The sequence below is a fragment of the Coffea eugenioides genome, chromosome 1 (assembly GCF_003713205.1).
Source record: "Coffea eugenioides isolate CCC68of chromosome 1, Ceug_1.0, whole genome shotgun sequence".
NCBI lineage: Eukaryota > Viridiplantae > Streptophyta > Magnoliopsida > Gentianales > Rubiaceae > Coffea > Coffea eugenioides.
Window position 1 is genome coordinate 36,313,506 of NC_040035.1, and position 26,933 is coordinate 36,340,438.

Below are 26,933 nucleotides of genomic sequence, written 5' to 3' on the forward strand. Positions count from 1 at the left end.
AAATATACTATTTTTGTAAAGAAAGCGATGTCCAGAATTTATCAAAGGGCGTCAAAAATCTCACGATACACAATATTTTTTGTGTAATCCCATGGATCATCATCTCTATTAACAATGAGTATTTTCAATCCATCTGGCGAAGTAGCACGGGACAGAGCAACATATAGTTGACCATGTGAAAACACAGGTTCAGGAAGGTAAACGCCAACATTTTTCAAGGTTTGGCCTTGACTTTTGTTGATAGTCATTGCAAATGCCACTTTCACAGGAAATTGTCTCCTTTTAATTGGAAAAGGCATCCGTGTACTCTGTGGAGTTAAAGAGATCCGAGGTATGAGTACTAAATCTCCAATATTAGATCCTATTATGACTTCTGCCTCGAGAACTTTATCCCCCATTCTGGTAACGACAAGTCGTGTTCCATTGCAAAGACCTTCTGACTGATTGAGATTCCTCAAAAGAATTATGGGAGTACCTTCTTTAAGTTCCAAAAAATGATTTGGAAGTCCAGGAAAATTCAAAGAGTGCAACATTTCAGGAGGATTCATATTTTCAACAATGTCACCTTCAGTATTGCAAAAAGTACCAGCGCTCATATAGGTACGCGATTGACCAGGAAGCATTGATAGCATCTTATCATTCAACTTGTCAACATCACCATTTTTTGGAGCCAAAATAGCACGTTCCTTGAGGTAAGTGCTATTTCTGTATGAATTTCTCAAATTTGGATAGACAGAATCTATTAACCCCATCAAAGATTGACTATAATTTTTTATGAGAAATTGCGACGGCATCCGAATCCAATTTGATTCCCCAAATTCAGTAAGTGAAATTGCTGAAACCTTTCCTTCACCAATAGACAACAGCCAATTTGTAAAATTTGTCAATTGCTGACGCGTATTTTCAGGAAGGTGTAAATTCATTACACGCATATTTATTTTAAGATGCAGTACTCTACAGTGATCCCAAATCGTTGACTCTTTTATTGTAGCTGATACTGTTGCTTCTCTCCTACCTTTGGAAACAATCGGTAATATTTGTCGAAAATCACCGCCCAAAACAACCAATTTTCCTCCGAAAATACGATCCTCAGAATCATTTTTACTCAACTTTAAGATATCCTTTAAAGTTCTATCCACCGCTTCAAAACCATGCCGATGCGCCATTGGAGCTTCGTCCCAAATTATCAAAGATGTCTCTTTAATTAATTTAGCAAAGTTAGAGTTTTTATTGATTGAACAACTTGATGACTCATCCAAATTAATAGGAATTTTGAAACGTGAATGCGCTGTTCTTCCACCAGGTAAGAGTATTGCAGCAATGCCTGATGATGCAACTGAAAGAACAATTTTTCTCTGCGATCTGACTCGAGCAATCAATGTTCTCCATAAATAAGTTTTACCCGTCCCACCACTTCCATACACAAAAAATAGTCCTCCGTGATTATGTGTGTATGATTCCATAATAATATCATATGCTTTCAATTGATCCTCATTCAAACCAGCATATAAATTATCAAATAATTGCTGCTCCGATGTAAAATTGTAATCGAGCTCTTCTCTTATAAGTCTGTTCATGGACAACTGAGCACTTTCAAATGACGGCAATGGCATTGGTGGAAAATCTCGTAAAGATCGACCATTTTTGTTCAAAATGAGTTCGAGTTCAATTAATCCCAAATTTTGTAACTCACTACCATCAATGCGTATCTGAGAGTTTCCCATATCCCTTCTGATCTGATATTGCAAATCATCTGTCATACTTTTCCAGTGACGCTGCCAAATATCATAAGGGTTAGTTACCTCAGAATGCATAAGTATTGTACAATACATGCTTCGTAATTTTCTGGCAGATGCCCATGTAGATGCTTCAGCCAAAGCTTCGTTCCACTCATTATCATCATCCAGAAGACCAAGTGCTGCACATGCAGCTTTGAATGTTGGATGCACAACTCCATCAATAGTTCTCAAATGTTCAAAACTTTGTGCACCATGAATTTTATTCAGCAACATTCTCAAATAGTATCGCTCACTAGAATGAGGATGTGCATATGGTAGCCTTCCGATGCACCTACCTTGCAATCTGGACTCCCATTGACGTTTATTTGGCTTCCAAGTCCACTTACTCGAAAACTCCACAAACGTCAAGTTTCTAGTTGGAACATGGCTCTGATTTATTTCAAACCATTTCGTCAGCATCGTGTCATGTATGTGATCACGATCAAGAACGTCATAAAGATGATTGTCATCGTTAAATATCACAAATTGATGATCACGAAGATGATACTGCAATCTAATCACGGATGGATACTGTCTCTGCATTTCGAAATCAAATATCTTTCAACATGACTCAATTGGCGATAAATATCGACAATCTAAGTACTGTTTAATCTCATCAACGCTTCTGTAACGACGATGACCACTTTTATTTGCAAGTACAACGTTATTCTCAATTTGAATATTTGTTCTATCAATCCCCTTACTCATGTACTTGTATAGATATTTAGTGATTTCTGGACGTGCAACCTTGGTCACATTGATATGACCATCAAACATCACAATCAAATCTCGATTGTAAGAAACAACCCATCTGTTGTCAAATGTAAAACCATTAATAGTTACCCTCTTACTTGGATCATCACTACGTCTATATGATACAAATCCATCTTCATCAATAGTGGTTTCACTACAAAATTTCTTTGGATAGTGTTTAGAGCACTTTCCTTTCACCATACACGGAGCATTTGGATAAGCATCACAACAGGGTCCGTGTAACATGCACCTGATGACCGTATCATAAGCTAGTGTGTCAGCATTTTTGTCAGGTATTTCAGCACAAATGATTTCATCAATTTGCTCTGTAGTAAGGGGCTTATCATCCGGAGCTAATGTCAGAGTGATATGAGTATGTGGTAAACCACGTTTTTGAAATTCAATGACAGAGATGTCTGCATATTATGAAAGTAATTTTAGTGTATGGCAAAATAGGGGAATTGAAAAAAGAAATTAATGATTTAAATTAAATAAAATTTGTACCTGCAAGCACTTTTCCAAATAGTTGGGTATTTTTTAAAACATCCATCAATTTTTTTTGTCTTATCCGAAAAACTCGAGCCGTAATATCGGGTCTGTCCTCAACTTTCTGTCGCGATATTCTTGTCCACTCTTGTTTAATTTCTGGCCAACTGGGATTGCAAGTAAACGTAATGAAAAGATCTGGATTTCCAATTGTCCTACAGATTGCCATTGCATCCTGAAAATGTTGTACCATATTTCGGGATCCACCCGAAAACGAAGATGGTAGAACAAATCTCCTTCCAACAGCTGATGCATCTGTATCTCCAGCAAGTACAGCATCTTCTAAACCTTGATATACATCAGCACGTAATAGAGATTGATGGGTTTTCATAAAATTCAATCTGTAATGTTCAATAGCTGCATAACAATCAACAATGAATTGTTGAAATAGTTTGGCACCTTTCAAAAGTGTATGGCCTTCATTTTGTCGAAATTGTATACGATACGCATAGAATTCACGCATCGACACAAATTCTCTCTTTCTAACGGCAGAGGGTGAAAATCTTATTGCGCAATGCCATCCGTCTGTTCCATATGAAAATAGTAAAGGGTATTGAAGTGGCATGTATGATGGATGTGTCTCACTGATTCTTTTCAAATTTCCATCTCGAGTGACAAGCACAATATCGCGGTGTGTGACATGACCAGTATCTTCACCGACAATCAAAGCAGCAACTTCATTTGCAGTTGGTTGGATATATTGTCTGTCACCTCGAGCACTAGTTATCTGTACTTGCAGATTGACAATATTTTGATTTCGAAGCATGTCTCTTGCATTTCGAAAAACTTGTACATATGGATTTATTTCATCTAACATATTTTTCAATCCTTCAACTATTGATGCATCAATTCCAATTGGATTGCCATCATGACTATTCAGAAGATTCATACGATTTTGCAACTCATTATCGGTATCATGGATGTATAATTGTATGAATCTACCTAATTCTCCAAAACGTGGCAAAAGCGATCCGATTAGATGATAATTTTCTCCACTAATTCGAAAAGAATATATGGTCCGGCAGAATTGACTATAGAATGATCTACTTTGCCTCCCATGGATGTAAACCCGAATAGTGCATTTAGCAATCGAATCTTCTCTTTCAATGTTGGAGTGGTAAATACATGTTGTAAAACTTGTGGAGTTTGAGGCAATAACGGCAAAACAACATCCCCATCTTGACAACATAAATTGAATCTTGGATTTTGTTTTGTACTACTTTGTATTCTTTCTTCCACCCACATTAGAGATTGACATTTTTGACAGATTACTATTCTTGGACCAAATGTCCATCTTCTTGTAATTCGACGTCGCCGTCGCCTTCGGCCTATGTGATCTAATTGATTGATGAAATAAGTATAATAAGGTACATACCTAAAACTGTCACTATATGAAAGATATAAAGCACGTAATATTTGTATGCCCAATAACATATAGCAAGAAATATTAATTATGGTAACATGCGAAAAGTATAAAGCACATAATATTTGTATGCCCAAGAATATATAGCAAGAAATATTAATTATGGTATTAATTATGGTAACATGAGAAAAATATAAAGCACATAATATTTGTATGCCCAAGAACATATAGCAAGAAATATTAATTGTGGTAACATGAGAAAAGTATGAGTAGATTACCGATTTGTTCTGCTCTAGCTGTGTTAGTCGGCACAATGTCTTGGGTAGCAGGAACAAATTCTTCAGATGAGCCTGTTTGTATAATGGATTTTTAGAAGACAAATGGAGAAAATGAATTGGAAGAAATTGAATTGCATAAATAATAATTGATTATTTAGTCAAGATACATGAGAAAACTTGGACTTACTATCATCGGGACCATTAGCTGATGACGTAGGTGTAATAGGAACTTCAGTAGTTGGTGAGTCATTATGCAAGTCATCTATTATTATGTAATAGAGAAAGTTAATATAATAATGTAGCACGTTTAAAAAAGTAATGATTAAGCAGGAATTTGAAATTGTGCATAAATTTAGAATTACCATGATCATTGAGAATTGGGGCTGCGGTCGATGGATGTTGAAGTTGAAAAGATGTTGAATAATTATTTGTTTGATATAAAAGTATATTAAAAGAATTGTATTAAAAGACGTATTAAATTAAGTTACAATTATTAATGTAATACTCATAAAAAATGTAATAATCTAATATATTGTATGAATATTATAAATGACCATGAGTGGTCTGATGTAAAACCATGGCAAGATCTGATAAACATAGCAATATGTGCAAAGATTAGAAAAATCGAAAATAAGTATTTTAGATTGAAAAAATATTTTTTAATTAATGAATGGTAATATGTGTATTCAATAGTAAGATTTGAGAAAATTTATCCTTAATTTGGTAATGTTTGTGATTGTAGTTGGTATTATTTTATATTTGAGACATTATTTAGTGGGTGAAATCGATGTGAAATGTGAAACATGATTTCGACCATATGAGTTTTGAGTCACTATTTGGATCCGTTTGGATTCCTTGTTTTTGCTTCTATTTTTGAAAAACTGTTTTTCACATTCCAAATGTTACAGTAAATGTGTATTTCAAAAATAATATCAAAAACACATATCCAAACATTATATCAAAAACAACTCCAAATATACATATTTCAATGTATAATATATTATATTAATGTATAATATATGTATAATATTAATGTATATAATATATATTATATGTATGAAATATACATATATTATATAAATATTATATACATTAATATTATACATAATATTGTTTATTATACATAATATAATATAATATTCATAATATGTAATATTGTATACATAAATGTATAAATATTTGTACATAATATATTATGTACATTATATTATAATATATACATTATCAATGTACTTTCATTAATATGTACATTATTGTGTATAATAATGTATAATAATGTTATGTCTAATATATAATATACATAATATTAATTTTGTATAAATGTATATTATGTATAATATATTATATTATGTATATTATACTGTATATATACAATATTATGTATATTATACACATTGAAAATTTTTTATTATATGTTTACAAATTATAAATTATATAAATATTTATAATGAAATATACACTAAATATTACAAATTGAAATATTATATAAACACCATATTTATAATATTATAATATTTATAATTAATATTAATGTATATTATATATATTAAATATTTCTATATTAAATATTTATTTATTTATTTATTCATATTATAAATATTTTAATTTTTTAAAATATATTTTTATATATTTACAATATATTTATATAAATATTATATATTATATAAGTTATATATAATATAATATACAATTTATATTAGATATATTATAAATTTATATAAATGTACATTTATACATAATATATATATTTATGTATATTTATAATATACATTTATATTATGTATTATATATAATATAATACATCTATAATACATATATACATTTATATTAATATACATAATATTAATTTTACATTTATACATAATTTTAATACATTTATACATTAATATTAATTATATTAATACATTTATCCATAACATTAATATATATTTATAATATATTAATTTGTACATTTATATAATATTCATTTATAATTTATAATAATATGCAATTATATATTTATAAATATATTTGTGTATTATGTATTGTATATAATATAATACATTTAAATATTTTTTTATAAATATATTAATATATTTATTTATAAATATTGATAATTGTATTATAAATGCATAAATGTATATTTATATTAAAATATATAATTTATAATTTATACATTTATATAATATTCATTTTTAATTTATACATTTATAATAATATACATTTATACATTTATAAATATATTTATATTATGTATTATATATAATATAATACATTTATAATACATTTATATATTTTTATATAAATATAGTTATTTATAAATGTATTATAAATGCATAAATGTATGTAAATATAAAAATATAAAAATTATAAATTATAAAAAGACTCAAAAATATGTTTTAAAAATACCTCTAAAAATAATCCAAAAAATTTCTACTGTAAAAGTTTTTCATATAGTTTTTAAAAAATAACTAATCCAAACAGACTTGTATTTCAAAAACGAAATGCTATAGTGTTGTTTTTGAAAAACAACCCCAAAAACAGCTAATCCAAACGGACCCGTATGTAATTTAATATTTAGAATAGTAAAATATATTTTTTATTATGTTAATTATAAAACCAAACAAATTGTCAATTTTGGTAGTAAAAATGACAGTATATTTATGTTAACCTTTGATATTAGATAACATTGTAGTTTTTCATACTCATTATGATTGACTACTGCATATGCAATAATAGGTTTTAGTACTATTTCTTAACATGCAACATATTAACAAAGCAATTGGGGAGCTTTCGGTAGGATTTATTAAAGTGCTTATAAGCAATTGGTACTCTTTCCACATTCTTATTAACAATGAAAACAACAATAATATTATAATATTCGGAATTGTATTAATACTTAGAAGTACAATAAAAATGCCAAATTTTAAAGAATACATAATACCGAAATTTCTAACTTGATTCTTATAAACAATCAAAACAACAATAATAATATAATATTGAGAATATTATTAATAATTGAAATAACAATGGAAACACCAATATTTAAAGAATAAGTACCGTAACTTCTAACTTGATTCTTATAAACAATGGAAACAACAATAATATTATAATATTGGGAATATTATTAATAATTGCAATTATAATGAAAATGGCAATATATAAAGAATAGATAATACCGACTTGGTTCTTATAAACAATGAAAACAATAATAATATTATAATATTAGAAATATTATTAATAATTCTAAATATAATGAAAATACCACTGTTTAAAGAATAAATATTGGCGAAACTTCTAACTTGATTCTTATAAACAATGGAAACCATGTCATTCTGGATTGTGCCCGTGCAGATGTGACATGAATTTTACATTTTTTTAGAACCTCATTCCTACCATAAGTAAGATTTCTAAAAGATGCTTCGGATGGGCAGATGCTTTTCGTCCAAAAATCGGTTGTATGGGAAGCGATTGGTTCTTGATGATTGTAATATGCTCATTTACCTATAGCCCTGAACTGTACATTGTAGATTACTAATGAAACTTGGACATAGTTGCATGACTGTCAACCGAATTCCCAGCTTTTAAGTTTTCAAGTAATATTGACTCTTTATTACATGGTGAAGCGTCCTTTCTTGCTCCAGGCACAAACGGGGTAATGCCAATTGGTAGTTCTCTTAATCTGCCAATTGGCTCAAGTATACTTTACTGGCTCAATCCTACTCCAATTTTCACTCGGCTGCACAATAACTCAACAAACACAAATCAGATTACCAACCTTCTGATCAAGAGTCGTCCTTTTCCTATTTCTTAAGCCCTCTTGTTATCAAGTATCATATTTAAGAATTACCTGGTCCATGAAATGGATTAGGAAAGCCTAGAGAACCCGAATTAGTCATGTCATACCATAACTGGCTTAGAACGTTACTAAACCCAACAACTAAGTGTTCCCCCCGATCAGTCACGAAAGATTAAGCATTTTGCAATAAACCGAAACGATTTACCATTTACGTAAACCCAAACGATTTACAATTTACGTAGGAATTTGCACAGAAGAACAGGAGCACTCCCGTGCCATGTTCGACGCAATCTACCCCACCACGCCTCTTGTAATTCAACACAAAATTATCCTTGCTTGCGAAAAGCTCACATCGAGTAAAGTAAGAAGTTTTATGAACAGCAAATCACGATATTTAAGGGCATATATAAAAGGACATAGTAAAAGTTCCATTCTCAACAATGGAAACACCTTTTATAAATATTAGTATGGGTTTCTGCACAATGTTGAATTTGAAAGAATAATCAATTATGGATTTTGAAGGTTTTCCCTAATCAGTAACGTTTTTGAAGGTTCTGAAAGAATAATCAATAACGTTTTCCCTAATCAAAGCTATGACCATGTTCCGGTACTAATCTAATTAATTACTAATACAATGAGAACTATATGTCTAAATGCCTAAACTCACATAAAAGCCATAGTACCATACTTTGTTGATTGAGCCAGCAAGGATTAGTATAGAAACAACAATAATATTATAATATTGAGAATATTATTAATAATTGAAAATACAATGAAAATATCAAGATTAAAAGAATAAATAGTACCGAAACTTCTAATTTGTTTGGTGCGGCGTTTGAGTCGGTGTAGTCGAGATTTTATCCATCGTAGTTGATGAGAGATTTCTCTTTCGCTGACGCAAAGTTGTTGGAACTGTTCCAATTCTTGTGTGGGACCGTTGTGGCGTCCTTTTCGTTTTGTTAGCAGATGTTTCCTCCTTTGCAATCTTGCGAGTTTGAAATTTAGGCGTTGCTGACATGCTTGTAAATGGCCATGTTCCATTGTGAAGTCAATTTGAGAGGTTCAAGAAGGAAGTTGATTGGAAGGGTTTTAATTATAGTGGAAAGGGGGATGTGGAGTGAAATTGTAAGAGTAATTCCCAAAAGTAGTACCAAGTATAATGTTGCTCCGTGGGAGTTGGAAAAGATCATGTGCCGTTGAAGTAGAGGATAAGTACCAAGTAAATTATATCTCCGTGGCAGTTGGAGTAGTAGTACCACAACCATTAGTAGTGGAAAGAGTTTTAATGTAAGTGGAAGTTACATTTTTGTGTGAGGGAACGTGGGAGTGTTAGAGTTTTAATGTAAGTGGAAGTTAAATTTTTGGTTGAGAGAACGTGGGAGTGTTAGTTGGAGTTAAACGTGGGGATGTGATGTGCCCATGATATTTTTTACGAAATAAATTAAATGTAAAATGCTAGGAAAATAGAGTTGAGAGTGGGAAGGGTTATGAAGGCTTGTTGCTAAAAATCCCTTCTCAAATTTATATAGATATAGATTCCTTGGATAAACAAGCCAAAAGGCGTCATGTAAAATGATTAAGCCGCAATTGTGGAAAAGCTTTATCACTTTATCACCAAGCTTGTATCTTAGTGTATTTAAATATCTATATCTATATCTATATGTATTGCAGAGAGGGTTTTTAGCAGAGACTCTCTCAATGACTTCTAAACTTCCCATTCTTTTTTCTAGATTTTTGTATTTATTTTAATGTATAAAATCTAATTAAAAACTTTAAAATAGTGAGTTATAACTAATCCTATCACTAGTCAAATTTAAAATTTAAAACTTTCTCACTATCTCCTTCATAAACCGTTTATAGTTTGTTATTTATACTTTAAATCCTTTTTACTCCTTAATTAAATAAAATACATTTTTCAAGCCAAAATTGTCAGGGATAATTGATTAGTCTTATTTTAAAATTATTCACCCTATTATATCTTTATCACTTTAGCCCCTTTTATTCCTTCATTAAAGAGGATTAATTTATCTAGCCAAATCCTCGAGATAATGTGATTAGTTCTTTTTTTAGTTATTCACCCAATTATTTTTATCGCTTTTCTTCTGGGTACAATAATCATTTGTCAACATCTTCTAATGATATACTCGATTACTCTTATTTTTTAATAATTTATGTTACAAATTGACAGGTGCCGAACCTGTACAATAATAATAAAAATATCTAACTACCACTAAAAGCAGTCAATAATCAATTTTAGGTATTGGAGCAGGGACTCTAGATGTGCAATGGGTTACTTGATTTACCCTGTTCCCGAAGAGTTTGCTTAATCCGATATACTAAAATTAATTAGTTGACAGACTTTACTAACAAGTAGACAGTGGTAAGCAGGGTCGTCTCCTCAGGGACGGGGGATATTTGTCTCTTTGAAGTTCCAATTAACAATGGGGGGCTTTATCGAAGTGAAGATAAAAATAATTACGTAATTCAACTAAAAACGAATAATTAACTAGTATGAATTTAGACAGGAATTAAATCAAGAATAAATAAATTCTAACCAAGAATACAACTACTCAGACACAGTCCATTTATCCGATCATTGATGCAAGGGAGGTTTACTTAATTTATTAATAGGTTAGTTATAGTCGCCGACGAGTAGGCCTGTCAATGGGTCGGGTCTAGACCCGGATCCTGACCGGATCCGTGAAATTATTGCGGGTATGGGTAGGGATTTAATTCCGTTTTTCGGATCCGTTTTGTCAAACAAAAAAACGGGTCGGATACGGAATTTAGTATTCCGACCCGTATTAGACCCAGATCCGGATATAAATGAATTAATAATTTAAAAAATATATATTTATCAATATAATTTGATTAGGGTGATGTATTTGAGTAAAGTCAATTTGATTTCTTTTCTTATTTGGTTTTTTCTTTGCATTAGTTAGAAATTAGTTTACAAATATATTTTTTTCTCATTTTTATTAGAAATTATAAATTTTGCTAAATTTGTTCGGGTAGACCTGACCCGGATCCGGGACCCGCCGGATCCGGATCCGAAATATAGAATAAAAGACCCGTCAGGTAAGCGGGTCGGATCCGGGTCCGGTATAGTAATTCGGGTCCGGGTCCGGAATATTGAATTCCGGCCCGGACCCGGCCCATTGACAGCCCTACCGACGAGCTCTAACGACTCATTTTTTCTTAGTTTATTGGTAACCAAGGTACGACCATTGATTATCCTTAACCAGAAAATACTCCTAGGTACGACCGTAGGAATTAATTTCCCAATTGCCTTAAGAACTAAAAAAATCTATCCCCAATCAATAACACGCTACGAGAATTATTTAAATCAGATTGCACGTCCCACTAGTGTATAAAAACGTTAGTTGCCACTGATATTAATCGATTAAACAATTACGAATTTAATTGACTAATTTGGCAGGAGATTAATAAGTCACCTTGAATATCGGGGTCTTGACATCTAATTAACAAAATAATTTCATTGAAGTTCAAATAGAAAACGTGCAAATATTAACAAATTAAGGAATGCATAAAAACTAATTCGATCTCATAGATATTCGGGACTGCGTCATCGCGTTGTTCCTTGACTAGATGAAAAGCTTAGCCACGTCGCATAAGTAAATCTCTTTGCAAATTAATTGATTCGCAAGGCATCACGTTTTTTACTAAATAATTAAGAAGTAAGAGATGCTTCTCCAGTTGGGACTTTTGTCGAACAAAAGTCACGCATCCAAGGAAAATGGAAGAAAAACTATCCTATCTCTAAACAATGACCAACGCCTCTCTACGTGGTCCCCCGGATAAGGAGCAAAACCAAATAAAAATAAAGGGTCCAGCCTACTCAAGTTCCCTCTATCACATTTCCTATTGCTAATCAACTTTCTAGTACAATGCAACTCTTCATCAGCAAAAGCATAGGAAATCCGTTTCTTCTCTCCATGTGGGCTAGGTTTGTGGAGCTTTTAGTAGCCTCCCAGGTGTGGAGCAATTGTCTCAAGAAGGTCCCCCTTTTTAGTACTTTTCAGTTCCACTTCCTGTAGATAGGTCCAAATACCAAATATAAGTATATGTTAACAATTATAACAATATTTGCTAAGGATAAAAAGGAAAATTAACAATAAAATTACTAACAATTAACACACCCTATCCCAAATAGTAAATCAATTTTCTTGCAGTTTTAAACTTATCCTTTTTCTTTTGTATTCACCTCTAGAATTTCCTCTTATCTTGTTTTTTCGATTTCTCCAACCTGTTAGGAAAAGGCGGTGGGTTAGTCTTAACTGTAATGAATGGGTCCGCGAGTACCTTTGAATCCTTATTGCTCATGCCCTCCTCTTCAAGCTCTTTTTCAATTCGTTTCTCATTTTTATCCTTCGGAATCACGAGTTCGGGTCCCTGAATTTCCTTCCCGCTCCTTAAGATCATTGCACTTACATTCTTCAGATTCAATTCAGGTTGAGACGGCAATTTTTCATAAACTTGGGATTCCAGGTGGTTGATTGCTATTGCCATCTGACTCATCTTACTCTGCATCGCTTGCACATGTCCTAATTGATTCCTCATACTTTGTATGTCAGAATCCGTCTTTTATTTATTGGCAATTAATTGCTTCATCATCTCTTCCATAGACGGGCTTGAGTTTGAAGGGGGTGGTGGCGGGCGAGATTGATACTATTGTTGGTATCCTTGCTGTCTATTTGGTGCAAAATTGGACTGCTTATTTCCTCTATAACTGAAGTTAGGATGATCTCTCTAATCCGGATTGTATGTATTCGAGTATAGGTCGTATGACTGTCTTGGTGCGGGCGCGTGACCAATCATGTTCACTTGCTCCGCACTTTTTTCTTGAACTAGCGGACACATCTCCGTAGAGTGACCCAAGGCAGCGCATACCCCACATACTTTGGCTTGTGAGGCACTTCCCACAGCTAGTTGTTGCACGAAGGACGTCAATTTAGAGATTTGTTGTTGGATGGAAGATGTTTCTACCTCATTCACCTTACGCGTCGGGGTGTCCTCTCTTGAACCGAACTGCTGTGAATTCTCACTGTCATCCCTTCAATCAACTCCCAAGCTTCTCGAGGAGTCTTGTTCACCAACGCTCCTCCACTCGCAGCATCGATTATGCTTCTGTTCCTAAAGAGTAATCCTTCATAGAAATATTGGATGGGCAGCTGTTCATTTAGCTGATGCTGAGGGTATTTTATGCACAACTTTTTGAATCTTTCCCAGTACTCATAGAGGGACTCGCTTGGGTGTTGTTTGATGCCGCATATCTCTTTCCTTAAGCTGGCCGCTCAAGATGCCGAAAAATATTTGTCTAAACATTTTTTCTTCAACTGGTCCCACGTGGTGATACTACCTGGTGATAGGTAGTACAACCAATCTTTCGCGGTATCCTTCAAAGAGAAAGAGAAGGCCCTTATTTTTATCTGCTCTTCTGTGATTCCCGGGGGTTTCATACTGTTGCAAACGACGTCGAACTCTTGCAAGTGCTTGTATGGCTCCTCACTTGGTAGACCATGGAAAGATAACAAGAGGTGAATTAGACCAGATTTAAGTTCAAAGGGAGTGTCATCATTCAAACTTGGGAAAGTAATGCATAAAGGTTGCTGATTTAAATTAGTAGCAGTCAACTCCCTTAGTGTTCGTGCATTCGCCATGGTGACTTCCTCTTGGTCTGAATCACTTGAGTTATCACCACGCAAATTCGTCAACTCAACCTCTGGATCAAGTCCTTAAGGTGCAACACTGGATTGCTCTTCTCTGAGTTGTCTAGTTTCTTTCCTTGTTCGGCGCGCGGTCTTCTCTATTTCAGGGTCGAAAATTAATTCGCCTGTACAAGAAAAAACGAGGCATAAACTAGAAAAATACCAAAAAATTAGAACACAAATGAACTTAAAAAGAAATAAATAATTAACTCCAATCTCCGGCAACGGCGCCAAAAATTGACAGGTACCGAACCTATACAATAATAATAAAAATACCTAACTACCACTAAAAGCAGTCAATAATCAATTCTAGGTACTGGAATAGGGACTCTAGGTGTGCAATGGGTTACTTGATTCACCCTGTTTTCGAAGAGTTTGTTTAATCCGATATATCAAAATTAATTAGTTGACAGACTTTACTAATAAGTAGACAGTGGCAAGCAGGGTCATCTCCTCAGGGACTGGGGATATTTGTCTCTTTGAAGTTTCAATTGACAATGGAGGGCTTTATCAGAGTGAAGATAAAAATAATTATGCAATTCAACTAAAAACGAATAATTAACTAGCACGTATTTAGACAGGAATTAAATCAAGAATAAATAAATTCTATCCAATGATACAACTACTCAGACACAGTCCATTCATCCGATCATTGATGCAAGGGAGGTTCACTTAATTTATTAATATGTTAGTTATAATCGCCGATGAGCTTTAACGACCAATTTTTCCTTAGTTTATTGGTAACCAAGGTACGACCATTGATTACCCCTAACCAGAAAATATTCCTAGGTATGATCGTAGAAATTAATTTTCCAATTGCCTTAAGAACTAGAAAAACCTAACCCCAATCAATAACACGCTGCGAGGGTTATTTAAATCAGATTGCACGTTCCCCTAATGTATAAAAATGCTAGTTGCCACTGATATTAATCGATTAAACAATTACGGATTTAATTGACTAATTTGGCAGGAGATTAATAAGTCACTTTGAATATCGGGGCCTTGATATCTAATTAACAAAATAATCCCATGGAAGTTCAAATAGAAAACGCGCAAATATTAACAAATTAAGGAATGCATAAAAACTAATTCGATCTCACAGATATTCGGGACTGCGTTGTCGCGTTGTTCCTTGACTAGATGAAAAACTTAGCCACGCTGCATAAGTAAATCTCTACGCAAATTAATTGATTCGCAAGGCATCACGTTTTTCACTAAATAATCAAGAAGTAAGAGATGCTTCTCCAGTTGGGACTTTTGTCGAACAAAAGTCGCGCATCCAAGGAAAATGGAAGAAAAACTATCCTATCTCTAAACAATGACCAATGCCTCTCTATGTGGTCCCCCGGATAAGGAGCAAAACCAAATAAAAATAAAGGGTCCAGCCTACTCAAGTTCCCTCTATCACGTTTCCTATTGCTAATCAACTTCCTAGTACAATGCAACTCTTCATCAGCAAAAGCATAGGAAATCCATTTCTTCTCTCCATGTGGGCAAGGTTTGTGGAGCTTATAGTAGCCTCCCAGGTGTGGAGCAATTGTCTCAAGAAGGTCCCCCTTTTTAATATTTTTCAGTTCCACTTCCTGTAGATAGGTCCAAATACCAAATATAAGCATATGTTAACAATTATAACAATATTTGGTAAGGACAAAAAGGAAAATTAACAATAAAATTACTAACAATTAACACACCCTATCACAAATAGTAAATCAATTTTCTTGCAGTTTTAAACTTATCCTTTTTCTTTTGTATTCAGCAAGCTTAGGGCACTTTAATAGGTTTGCTTTTTATAATTTTTATGTTGGATTTTATTCAATAGGTTTGTTTTTTTAAAGTTTTAAAATTTGAATGTTGAAATTATACTCTAACATTAAATTGGAGTATGTAAACAACAATTGTGACATTTTATTTGCACTTAGAATAAACTCAATATTAATATCCTGCAAGCATCTAGATGACTTTTCATTTAGCACATGTACACCAAAAAGTGCATGTAAAGAAAAATTTATGTATGAATTTTAAATTAATAAAGGTGTATCTAGAAGGTTGCTTTTGGTGGTATTTTAGCAAAATTTTGATAAAAAGGTTGTATTTCACCAAATTTACGTCCGAAAGTTTACTTTTTCTAGCTTATTGCAATTCTAGCTTTTTATTTGATTAAAAACACTTAAAAATGAGGCAACAACTTGGAAAAATAATTCTAACTTTTTATATGTCCAAAAACACTCAAAAAGTGAGATGATGAATCCTAAATAGTGAAAGGATTAGAAAGATAGAACTGTAGGGTTAGAGAAGGTAAAGATTAGGAAAGAGTTATCAAATTAGATGATTCATGTGAGTTTGGGCAAGTTATAATTAGGTTAACATATATATTCCCACTTAGTTAATGGTTCAAAATAGACGAGTCGTCAATAAATATAGTTTTATATGGGTTTAGATTATCCAATACCCATTCACGGCCCACTACTAAATTTTATTTACTTTTTCATCCACATTTTGTTTGGCAATAAAATAGTAAATCATATCAACATATCAAGTTAATAAATCAATTTTTACCTAAAGAAATAGAAAAAAAACAAAAAAATTACTTAGAGGAGCCTAAAATAATCATTATAGTGAGTTTCAAATTTTGTCACTTTACGAGAATCTAAAAATAATTTAGGTATTAATGGAAACAATCAATTAACATTCACGAAATTTATTAAACTTTTATGAAAGGAGTAGAGGAAATAGGATAAATTTTAAAAAATAAAATAATAGAAATTAAAGAAGAGAAAAAGCGATGAATACATCTTTGCAAAATTTAGAATATAATTATTAGAGTAATTAAGATTTACCCACTAATGATTGAGTTTGAATCTACGTCTAATTTAATTAAGTCAAAATAAGCGATCCAAATCTATCAATTGCATACCCACTAATTAATGGGTTAATTTGGTCACCCATTTGAATTCAATTAAATTACATACGCAAACTCATTTGTTAATAGGTGGGCCAAGTAAATAGGTTACCATTTACATTTATAAATAGATGAAAATAATAGTAGAATAGGAGACAAGTGGGCTGTAAAATTGGGTAAGAGATAGGGTAATTGGGTGGGAGCGAGATAGAGCAAAGAGAAAATAGGATTTGGTGAAACGAAAAAGGTTTGTAGGGATACAAGAAAATTGGGTAGGAAATAAAGAAACAAAAAAGGTTGTAGGGATGCGAAAAAGTTAGATTCAAAAAGTGAAAAGGATAATAGTGAAGAGTAGGGAGAATATCGAGGAGAGAGGACGTTGAGAGGTGAAAAAAGTGACATGAAGGGAGAGAATATGAGATAAATGAATAATAATGTTGTGTTTGACCATATTTTTCCCTCCCTCCTTTATAAACCCGTGCAATGCACGGGTCAAAATACTAGTTTTTCAGTATAATAGAAGTTGATATCGTCAACCTGATGTACTAAAATCAGTCATTTATCATCGAGAAATAAAAGTGGGCAATACTTTATCTAATTAACTTTTAAATAAAGTATCGTCCATCACCATTACTTTCTCTAATTAAATTTTAGTGACCAATGATTGATAGTAATGCACATTCGAGATGGGGCTGAAACAAGGTGGTGCCATAATAGTTAGTGCAGTCAACATCGGGATCAATTGCCTTGTTGCCAATCTTGGCACCCACAGTGTAGTCCAAAAAGATTCTTTGGCTCAATAAGAGATGTAAGTCAGGAATCACTTCGACTTCGAGAGAATCCATCAAAGAGTCAAATATGTAAGTCAGAAATTCAATTCTGACCAAAAAACTTAAACCACTGGATCTTAAGCCTTTATTTATATATTAACCGCTCTTTCTCCATCTTTCGGACCAATGTGGGACATAACCTTTTACTTATGAATCTAACAAATCTCCCCTTAACCCTCACATTAAACCCAAATTTACAAGCCCTTCTTTGTGTCCACTTTAATATTCAATGCAAGCCCACCTTATCACCCAATATCACCTTTTCTCTCATTCATGGACCCACTCTTCTTAAACATCCAAACTGTATTGTGGACCATTGCCAACCCTTGGCTCTTTAGTCTAATCCCAACCGGACCCCCTGCCAAACTCATGACACACCTGGTCCAATACTAACCAAACTCCTTAGCACTTTGGCACTTCGATCCACCATCAAGAAAAGAATTTTTACCGGTCCAACTCCCAAAAGAATTCACTTGCCCATGAGTAGTCTAGTCTTGTAACCTGAAACTTTGATACCAATCTGATAGGGGAAAACACTTCGAGAGAGTCCATCAAAGAGTCTAATATGTAAGTTAGGAATCCAATTCTAACTCAAAAGTTTATACCATTAGGTCTTGAACCCTTACTTACATATTAACGGTTCTTTCTCTATCTCTCGGATCAATATGGGACATAACCCTTTTCACATGAACCTAACACTCGCATACAGCTCTGCTATGCTTAACATCTAGTGTATTGGTTTGGAAGAGCAGTAAAAGGAGTGCATTGTTGAAGGCTCGGAAAAGACAAGAACAACCACTGTTTGGGACCTCTTAATAGATTTCTTGAAAGTGTGAAGTACGTACATGTAAGATAGAAAATCTACACGGTTGAGTGAATCAGATGAGTTTTCAGTTTACGGGCCAACAGGTTCGAATGTGTAGGTAAAAGGTTCAACCTTTTAATTTATTTTAATATTTATAAATCTAAATTATACCGAATTAAAAGGCTTTGTGGTCGAGGTCAACTGGTTCAATTATCTATTTCTTACTGATTTTGATTGATTTAATCGATCATAATAGGGTTTGATCGATTTTTCATTTTTTTTCTGCAGGCTTATATACAACCGGACTGATGCTATAGCCAGTTTGTATTCAGCTGATCAGACCGGACAATCCAGTTTGGATTTTGACGCACAGGATATATTCTATGCTTATATATATATATATATATATATATATATATATATGTTCTATGCTTATATATTGTGTAAAATTTAAGAAATGGTTCCTAAGAGCGTTTTTTCCAGCCGTGGTTTTTTCTTTGATATGTGACCATTAAATAACTTAAGCGTTGCAAATATTTCATTTGATTTGGCATTTGCCTGAGAATTTTGTCTTCGAAGAATTTTTTTTTTTTAGAACAAATGCTGATATAAAGGAACTAAAGTGAGAAACTTTATGAAACTTGAGGTTTGAAACCAAATAGAATGCAAATAGTTGACACACATCATTAGTTCTCACTAAATTTTAACTTGTGGTTCAATTTTGATCATTCTACCTGATTGAGATAAAGTATCATGTCAGAGAAGTAGATATTAGGAAATATATTAATATTTAATTATTTTTAAAAAGAATTTTTCTGATAAGTACCCAATTTATTAGCACACTCAAATTGCATCCAAATTATCATGTTATAAACATGCAATCACAATTAAAGCACTCCTTCGCATTTAGACACTCTTTCAAATTAGCTACACTTTTCTGAAACCAAAAAACCATCATTTGAGGTTGCTCTTAATAAAATGGGCACCCATTAGCCAACTGTTTTTAAAAGTGAAAATATATTAAAGGAAAAAGAACAAAAGAGATGTCCTACACTTCTGCTTGTGTCAATATTTCATTAACCACTGGTCTACTCTTAATACTCGGCTGATAAAACTATAAAGGCAAAGTAAGCCATACTGGTCTCTTTATGGCCTCTTCTAGATTCTTTGAATGAAGTTTTCATTTTAAGCTTAATTGTTAAAGGACAGATCGTATGCTGTGTTATTATGCGGTGTCATTAAATTATGTATTTGAATGAAATTACAAACAAATCACAATTCAAATTAACTCACAATTGCTGGGATTAAACTTTAATATTAACAACACCTTTAGTCTTGGAGTCTAACATTAACCACTAAACCAAGACAAGATCTCAACGAGTTTTGGCTATTTCAAAAGGATTTTTCTAACGAGTGTCCATTGGATAATTGTTAATACACCTAAATTCCACATAATCTATCGTGCATATATATATATATATATGAACTATGGATATAGGTGAGTCGAACTGCTCGCTAGCTAGTCGATTAATTGCTGATCGAGTAAGCACGAATTACTCGACGGATAAATCAAGTCGAGTTCGTGCCAGTTATATGCTACCCAATGCTTGACAAGTAACTCATGAATATTTATATAATTTAAATAATTTATATTTTTAATTATGAAATGACCATGATGGGTTTATATTTTAGCTAATTTACAAGAAGCTTTGCACACTTAATAAAATTCTATAATGGCAAAAAAGTAATAACATAATTGTAACAAACTAAAAAGAGAAAACCTTAACAAAAATCTGGACTCGAGCTTTAAGGTTCAAAACTAGGTCGACTACTCAAACTCAATAAGGTTTGATCTCGAGTCGAATTCGAGATTTTTCAAGCTTTCTGCAGGTTGAATTCGAGTCCCTATACACTTGCTTGATCAAGCTCAAGTATAATAGCAAAACATGCGAGTCAGATTCGAGTACAACACAACTTGAGTTTGACTCGATTTGACTTGACTCGACTCATATATATTATTAATATTAATAATTATTTTAATTTTCAATTAATCTTATTTTTTCAAAAATCTAATGCCTAAACTACAACTTAACGAGTGCTCCCGTTAGACAGAAGATATCTATGTCCAAACAAAAGTTTTTTGAACAAAGGGGACACCCATTAACATTGCTACATTTTTGACAAAAATTTACGTGACAATTTTGCCTCTTGACCTTTTCTAACAGAAGTTAGAAATTCGATTTTTATAAACCTAGATCCCAGGACTTACGCGACAATTTTGCCTGATTAGTTTATATCCAATTGGCTAATGTATAGAATCTACCCCATTTAGTTTCTGTCGGTCCGACACTATCTATTAGGTGCTGACTCGTATGTTTTGTCACTATCTATTAGATTGTTCTGGTTCAAACTATGTCCACATTGACGACAACTATGGTGGGAAGTAGGGCTGTGCATCGAAATCGAAATCGGTAAATCGGAAGTTTGAAATTGGAATTTTTCGAATTTTTGACTTGAATTTTCCCGACCGAATTCGATTTCGAAATGGTCAATTCCGATTTCAAATTCGTACCGAATTGATTTCGGAATTCGGTGAACTCCGAATTCACCGAATTTCCTTTTTTTTTTTCCTCTCTTGCTCAAAAACGGAAAAACCTCTTCTGCTCACCACAACCATAACCTCCACCGCCACTGCCAAGGCCATTGAATCTTACAAGCAATACCCTCTTGCTCTTCTTCCACCCATCTTCTCCGATAAAAGTCCCATCTTTAATCCTGTTGACTATCAAAAATGTCAATTTCCTCTCGGAAACTCCTGTTTTCAATCAATATTTATATACCAATCGAATCTTTCTTCTTGAAAGATTGCGAATGGTGATGGGCTCCGATACTTTCAATCCCAGAAGCCTCTGCTTCCTCAAACAATCATGGGGCGGAAAGTTTAAGGCAGAGAAATTAGTGGAAATCTGAAGAAATGCTGTCATGGCAGCTGCTACCGCATTAATTTAAGGTGATTCCTACACAGTCGACACCTCCAAGCTCCAGCAACCCAGAAAAGAAAAAAAGGGGGCGGAAGAGTTTGATGCAGGAACAAAAAGGGGGCGCGTACATCAATTTGTCCTTGAAGATGAAGACTGACGATGGCTTGAAGATGAAGAGTGAAGATGTCTGTCGGGCTTGAAGGTGAGAGACGATGATGGCGGAGGAAGGCAGAGGAGGGCGTGAAGATGGCTTGAAGGTGAGACGGAGTCAGGCGGTGGAGGCGGTGGTGGCGGAGGAATGAAGGTGAGAGATAATGAGGAAGAGGCGGCGGAAGAATACAAAAGTGTTAACAGATTAGGGTTTTTGTAATTACAATTGTTAGTTATATTATTGTTATTAACTTATTATGTTATATAATATATATTATATATGTATTGTTAAAAAATAAAAACTATTATATTATATATAAATATTATTATTCGAAATCGAAATACCATTTCCGTTTTCGAATTCCTATTTCGAATTTCCCAATTCGAATTCGGTAATTCCGATTTCAAAAAATATATTTTCGAATTCGACCCGATTTCGACTAATTCGAAGTCGGAAATACCGAATTCAGTTCCGAATTACCGAAATTCCGAATTCGAAATTCCGAATTCAATTCGAAATCGGTCTCGAAATCGAAATTTTTCGACTTTGCACACCCCTAGTGGGAAGGGTCAACAATTTTGCCTGGTTTATGTCGGATTAGTTTTCCAATTAGAATTCCTATATATCCTATTATTTCACTGACTCGTAGTTAATATAGTGACACCTTGTATGGACCAAATAAGATTGTAAGACTATTATTTGTTTTGATAAGTTGTCTATATTATTAAGATTGTAAGACTATTATTTGTTTTCATTTATCGTTTCGGAAAAAAAAAAATCTATATCACTCTATAAATAACCTACCTTAATTCAGTTGCTGTTGCATCTTACATTACATCTAGGCCTGTCAACGGGCCGGATCCGGGCCGGAATGCATATATCCGGACCCGGACCCGTTATACTAGATTAGTTTCGGATTCGGCCCGAATACCCGACGGGTCTTCTAATCTGTCACCGAACCCGTACCCGACGGGTCCCGAATCCGGGCCGGGTCTACCCGGCAAAAAGGTGCAGTCCACTCCGCCAACGCCCTCTCCCGCAAGCACCTCCGCTCCCAGATCTGCGACAACTGTGCCTCCGAGCCCGTCTCCGTCCGCTGCGCCACCGACAACCTCGTCCTCTGCCAGGACTGCGACTGGGATGCCCACGCCACCTCTGCCGTCTCCACCGCCCACGATCGCATCCCTCTTGACCCCTTTTCTGGCTGCCCTTCTGCCCTTGAGCTTGCCTCCACTTGGGGTCTCGAACTTCAGGATAAAAAGCCCTCCCAACCCCCCAATTAGTTTGACGTGGCTCCCGCTGCCCCTACTGCAGGTGGGTTTCTGGACTCGTCCTGGACGCTGCCCAAGGAAGTTTCTGTTTCCCCTTCGGTTCTGTTGCAGGACTTGATGGTCCCCACTGATAATAACAATCCTTCTTCTGCTGTTATCTTTTCCAATTGCGGCCCCGATTTGATGAAGAAGCATACTTCCCCTAGCTGTGGGAAGCAGAGGCTGGTGATTATGAAGCAGTTGATGGGGTTGCTTGAGAGGGATACGTGGGTATTAGACTATTAGGGATTTAGGGTTGAACAAAATTGGGTATATATTTTTAATTATTAATTAATTAAAAAACGGGTTCGGGTCCTATACGGGTCGGAACGCATATTCCGTATCCTACCCGCAAATCTATTAGGTTAAACGGGTCCGGGTCCGGGTCCGGGTCCGGGTCCGGGTCTCGGAACTATATGCCTACCCGTACCCGTCAAATATTGGCGGGTCCGGGTCCAGACCCGGACCGTTGACAGCCCTAATTACATCGGATAGTTCTATTACTTTTCTAATACGTCCGTTTGTCTTCATTGAGACACAATATTCGCTTCATTGAGAGACTTAGGATTCGTTCGTTGCAATGGCGCAGACACAAGAAGCAAGCAAAACTGCTGGGAAGCCCATCCGTTGCAGAGGTAAATCTGCAACTTCATAAAAAAATTGATACCATAGACAAAAATATTCGTAGAGAGCAATATAACACAGGATTCCCTTGTGCTGATTGCACATATTTGCTTGATTGTTGAAGATGTCAATTTACTTGTTTTGTGAAATCTTCTAAAAGATGTGTACTTGCTTGTTTGCCGGATGCAGCTGCGGTTGCTAGGAAAGCAGGGGAACCATTAGTGATAGAGGAAATTACAGTTGCCCCTCCAAAAGCCCGGGAACTTCGCGTTCGAGTCTTATGTTCTGCCCTCTGTTTCAGTGACATCCATTTCTGGAGGCTCAATGTATGAATCTCATGTCCGCTAATACATGCACATCAGCATCACTTTGCACTTGAATCTTATATTATTCTGACAAACTCTTTTGTTTTGTTTGAAGGAACCTCATGGGTATTATCCAAGGATTTTTGGTCATGAAACTGTTGGGTAAGTTCTTCCATCCATGTTTGGTCATGACTTTGCTCAAAGCACTTGATCGATTTCTGATCATGTTTGATTTGTTTTTAACGTAGGGTTGTGGAGAGCGTTGGAGAGGGAGTCGAGGATGTAAAGGTGGGAGACACTGTCATTCCATCATTCTTGGCTTACTGTGGAGAATGTCCTGATTGCATATCAATCAAAAGCAACCAATGCTCCAAATTGAGATTCGAACTATCTCCTTATATTAGAGATGGGACTAGCCGGTTTTTTGATGCAAAAGGAGAGACGATTTACCACTTTGGCTACACATCAGGTTTCAGTGAGTACACTGTGGTGGACATCACTCACGTTACAAAAGTAGATCCTGCACTTCCAGCCAGTAGAGCATGCCTGCTTGGCTGTGGAGTATCAACTGGTAATGCCATTCGCTTCGATTCTTGCTGGCACAATTTGATTCATTTTGAACTTGTTCGTAGGATCTACTTCACATCCGTTGTAGATGAGCACGATATAGCTCACTGGCACATTCTTGTTGTAGCGCCGTGACTTACTGTCTTGAATATCTGAACTCTTCTTTCAGGTGTAGGTGCGGCATGGAAAACAGCCGATGTTGAAGAAGGTTCAACTGTAGCTATTTTTGGATTGGGAGTAATTGGATTATCGGTAAAATCTTGCCGCATTCCTATTAGTATCAAAGTTTCTTGATTCATACTGCATTAGATTTGTTTTAGACCATCAGAGTATTAATTCAGAAGTGGAAAATATTAGGTTGCTGAAGGAGCAAGGCTTCGTGGAGCTAAGACAATTATCGGTGTGGATATGAACCCAGACAAAGTTGAAATAGGTAAACAATGCATATTTGAGAAGTTTTTAGAGTTCCATAAAAGCATAGCCTCAAGTTGTGGCTACAATCCCCCATCTGATCTCTTTCTCAACCATGGTTCAAAGACTTGGCTGAGCTTTCATCAGAACGGGGCTGTCTATTCTAATACCGGAACTAGATGAATCCGAGACAATGAATCGTCGAAAACTCGGCCAAAACGTCTCCAAAACGGATTGAAACAGTCTAGTCGTCCTGAGTCATTTCGAGTCAAATCAAATTTTTATTATGTTTGCTAATTTTTTATGAATTTTATTTATCATATTTTTTTTACAATTTTTAGAATATTAAATGTTTTAAAATTTTGAGTCTCGTCGAAATTGCAGCCGATATGCCGAGATTGATGTAGAATGGTCCGGGCCACGACCGTGACCGCGGCTTTGAACCATGTTCTCAACTAATCGGATTTTTGTGTTTCTACAGGTAAAAAGTTTGGCGTCACCCATTTTATCAACCCCAGCGAACTTGGCGGCAAACTTGCGAGCGAGGTAAACACCTGATATTTTTACTTGTGGTATCAGCAACAACAGAGCCACTACTTTGGAAAACACATTGTTCTGTATTGTAGTTAAGCTTTTAATCGTTGGTATGTTGATAGTCACAATTTTCAACTCCTGCTCTTTTTTTCTGTACAAATTAGGTGATTCTTGAGATGACCGATGGACTTGGTGCTGATTACTGCTTTGAATGTGTCGGCTTGCCATCCCTATCACAAGAAGCATTTACTTGCTGCAGAAAGGTTCGTCTCTGAAATGGCACATTTTGATCTGTCCTAGAGCATTTGTTTAAAAGTAATAAAAACATAGGAAAAGAGACCATGCTGTTTGCAGCTACCAAATGAGATTTTATGTGCAATCTCTAACTTCAGGGATGGGGCAAGACCATCATATTAGGAGTGGACAAGCCAGACTCGCAGTTTATCCTCAATTCCCTAGTGAATAATCATAGTGGCAAGACCATCACAGGAGTCCAATATGGTGGTCTCAAGCCTAATCTTGATATTGCCATTCTTGCAAAACGTTACTTGGATAAGGTAACTGTATCTTCACTAGGCTTTCAATGGCAATTTTACCACATAATTGTTCTTCACCCGTTGCAAAATTACAAGCATTGAAGAGATGAATCAAATACTACATCTCTTTCTGATCGCTTAAACCTTTGAACACAAATGCAGGAGCTTCAGTTGGACTTGTTTGTCACGCATGAGATTAAACTCGAAGACATCAACAAGGCTTTCAAGTTGCTCATTGAGGGCAAGTGCCTCCGGACTGTCATTTGGTTGGATCAAGAGAGGGCAAAAGCCGATGGTGTGACCTTTAATGAAATATAAGGAGATTAGACTAACAAATACTAGACAAGTTCTGTTGAATTTTCGCGTTGAAGTGTGTTAAATGGTCTCATTCAATTGAGAACCATCTCTCTAAGTTTGCTCAAGATTTGTATTTTCACAAGTAAATAGTGTTAAAGGTACAGAGTACCACGCATGTAATTATGTTTCCCTTGATGTGCCAAAGTGCCTTGAAATTGAAGAATCCTCCCTTCAATGTGCTGCGAAGCCATATGAGCTTACTCTTCAATTTGCTCTCACAGTGGATATTGCTTCTTGAATTCTAGGATATAAGCTGACAATAAGAAAACTCTCATTCAACCGTGTGTATCATTTTGGTACACTGACAATACCCATGGGCTACTCTTGGCCTAAATAGAGGAGAAGAATGTGGATTGGAAGAACACTGTCAAGTAAAACCCTCGTTCAACTTGGCCTAA

At 34.6% G+C, this 26,933-nt stretch overlaps 2 protein-coding genes across 2 annotated transcripts; one reads left to right on the top strand and one right to left on the bottom strand.

Moving 5' to 3' along the window:
• Positions 1-41: 41 nt before the first annotated feature.
• LOC113771369 (ATP-dependent DNA helicase PIF1-like) lies at positions 42-4,855 on the bottom strand. Its single transcript, XM_027315956.1, has 3 exons — positions 4,800-4,855; positions 551-678; positions 42-484 (listed from the first exon to the last, which is right to left on the bottom strand). Exons 1-3 carry the CDS (start codon positions 4,853-4,855, stop codon positions 42-44), a joined length of 627 nt encoding a protein of 208 aa, XP_027171757.1.
• Positions 4,856-23,744: 18,889 nt separating this feature from the next.
• On the top strand, positions 23,745-26,666 carry LOC113752094 (alcohol dehydrogenase-like 7). The gene is made up of 10 exons (XM_027296235.1): positions 23,745-23,836; positions 24,015-24,151; positions 24,246-24,292; positions 24,379-24,701; positions 24,867-24,949; positions 25,055-25,130; positions 25,590-25,654; positions 25,807-25,905; positions 26,035-26,199; positions 26,341-26,666. Exons 1-10 carry the CDS (start codon positions 23,782-23,784, stop codon positions 26,494-26,496), a joined length of 1,206 nt encoding a protein of 401 aa, XP_027152036.1. The 5' UTR covers positions 23,745-23,781; the 3' UTR covers positions 26,497-26,666.
• The last annotated feature ends 267 nt before the right edge of the window (positions 26,667-26,933 follow it).